Source organism: Gracilinanus agilis, unplaced genomic scaffold (genome assembly GCF_016433145.1).
Source record: "Gracilinanus agilis isolate LMUSP501 unplaced genomic scaffold, AgileGrace unplaced_scaffold22457, whole genome shotgun sequence".
Taxonomy (NCBI): domain Eukaryota; kingdom Metazoa; phylum Chordata; class Mammalia; order Didelphimorphia; family Didelphidae; genus Gracilinanus; species Gracilinanus agilis.
Genome location: NW_025354089.1, coordinates 2,077 through 2,834, shown reverse-complemented (window position 1 = coordinate 2,834; position 758 = coordinate 2,077). Strand labels below are relative to the sequence as shown.

At 66.8% G+C, this 758-nt stretch overlaps 1 protein-coding gene across 1 annotated transcript; it reads left to right on the top strand.

Annotated features, from left to right (window-relative positions):
• Nucleotides 1-7: 7 nt before the first annotated feature.
• On the top strand, nucleotides 8-254 carry LOC123254450 (zinc finger CCHC domain-containing protein 24-like; the record flags this gene model as incomplete). Its single annotated transcript, XM_044683470.1, has 1 exon — nucleotides 8-254. A coding segment is annotated over exon 1 (243 nt), but the record flags the coding sequence as incomplete, so codon positions are not given.
• Between the last annotated feature and the right edge of the window lie 504 nt (nucleotides 255-758).

The window sequence follows — 758 nt, the reverse complement described above, 5'->3', positions numbered from 1 at the left end:
CAGCGAGCAAGATGAGCCTGCTGTCAGCCATCGACACCAGCGCCGCCTCGGTCTACCAGCCGGCCCAGCTCCTCAATTGGGTCTACCTGTCCCTGCAAGACACGCACCAGGCGAGCGCCTTCGACGCCTTCCGGCCCGAGCCGGCCGGCGCCTCCCACCCGGAGCTGGGCTACGGCAAGGGCAGCCCGGAGCAGCTGGGCTCGCCCCTCAACTCCAGCTATCTCAACAGCTTCCTCCAGCTACAACGCGGAGAGGTGGGTGAGCGCCTCTGCCCGGCTCTCCAGGCCTCTTCCTCCTTGTCCTGGTCCTCCTCCGTCCCTCTCCGCTCCCCACCCCCGGCCCCCAACCCGCTTGGCCAGGCTCTCTTCCAGCTTTGCAACACTTTCCCTCAACTTTGCCAAAGTTAGCCCCCGAGGGCTCTCTGGAATCCCTAGTCCCGCTGCGGGAGACCCTTTTTTTACCCCTCAACCCCATGCCTCTCGCTCCTTGTCCCCTGCAAGGCAGGGGACCCATACCCCATTCCGCTCCTAGCGCAGGCTAGGGCGGCGTTCCTCCTCCCTCCCCCCAGTCCCTGAAGGGCCCTCTCTGGCCCGGGATGTCCGGCCCGCGGAGCAGGGGGTGGAGAGCCTGGGAGGAACACTGGCCTCTCTACAGTGCCTTCTGACAGGCGGAGTCTGGGATCCGTGACCCTCGGGAGACTCTGGATCCCCCTCCCCACCCCTACCCCTACTTCCCTGCCTGGAGAGACGGGGAGCCGC